The sequence below is a fragment of the Morone saxatilis genome, unplaced genomic scaffold (assembly GCF_004916995.1).
Source record: "Morone saxatilis isolate NCDOM2014 unplaced genomic scaffold, NCSU_SB_2.0 Contig12, whole genome shotgun sequence".
In the NCBI taxonomy this organism is placed as follows: domain Eukaryota; kingdom Metazoa; phylum Chordata; class Actinopteri; family Moronidae; genus Morone; species Morone saxatilis.
The window spans coordinates 912340-913419 of record NW_023339674.1 but is presented as its reverse complement, the minus strand read 5'-3'; the positions used below and the strand labels follow the sequence as shown (position 1 = coordinate 913419).

General features: G+C 48.1%; 1 protein-coding gene across 1 annotated transcript in view; it reads right to left on the bottom strand.

Annotated features, from left to right (window-relative positions):
- mast2 (microtubule associated serine/threonine kinase 2) overlaps window positions 1-1080 on the bottom strand; it is a gene marked incomplete at its 5' end in the record, with an annotated part of 41686 nt that overhangs the window by 31862 nt on the left and 8744 nt on the right. The window contains 1 exon segment of the mRNA XM_035653533.1: window positions 829-907. Coding sequence (XP_035509426.1) covers window positions 829-907 — 79 coding nt within the window.

The following is a 1080-nucleotide window of genomic DNA, read 5'->3' as shown; positions in this document are numbered from 1 at the left end:
AAGGATTGAACTGTGGAGAATCGATGAGGATGCGAGCTCAAAGCTCAAAACTCCAGATGTGGTCTACAGACGGGCTTCTTTACAGCATACAGGGGCGGACTGGAGCTCAACAGCAACGGGAGATTAAGTGTGTTAATCTAAAGCGAACCACAGCCAAACATCTGGATTGAAACTGGGTTCAATTTGGTTGGAAATGTTATAATGGTTGCTCCACCAACATTTAAAGGCCTACATTGAAATGTGAAACAGGTGCAACATATATTAAAATGATTTTGAAACACTGGTTTTACCTTTCCACCAAATCTATCTCACTAAATACCAAATCAATACTAACTGAGCGCTGACGGAAGCCCTTTTTTATCGAACACATCATTTCAAATTCCATCATGAGCAGAATCAAACGGGCCGCGGTCCTCTGTAAACACAGCGAGCTACCAGGTACGCTAGCAGTCTGGATCTACGAGTTAAGAGCTCGCACAGCCGGCTAACTCCGCTCGGCGCCTTTGAAGCATGCTGAGCCTCATTCTACAGGCGGCAGGTAGGGAGAACCTGCACGCCGGGGGATTGAGATTGGAGATGAAGGAGCAGCAGAAGGTAAAGGAGAAGGAGAGGGATTAGACCAGAGGGACTACTCATAGGAGCGAAGGAAGGAAAAAGAGAAGGCCAGGAAGCACCTGAGGACATCAGAGAGGAGGAAGTAAGGAGAACAGGGGCTTTGCGGTGAAGTCAGAGAGAGCGAAAGCATTTACTTCTGGGTTTTTTGGGGTCCACAGATCATTAAAAAACACAGTTACATGCAGAAACACGGAGTACAGTGAGGATATTTACCGAGACAGTGGAGCTGGGGGTGTTGGTGCCATAGCCAGAGGAAGGCAACGAGGCCAGAGACCAGCGTCTGCCATCCGTCCTGAGGGGACAAACAGAGGTGAAGACGTCAGGGACAAACATCCATCGTTGAAATATTTAAACACATATTCCAGAGCAGCCATGTGAGGGAGATGCAGCGCCATCACAGGGAAAGGAGGGAAAATGCAAACGGAAGGATAACGTGTGCAGACAAAAGCCATGAGGAGGATCCAC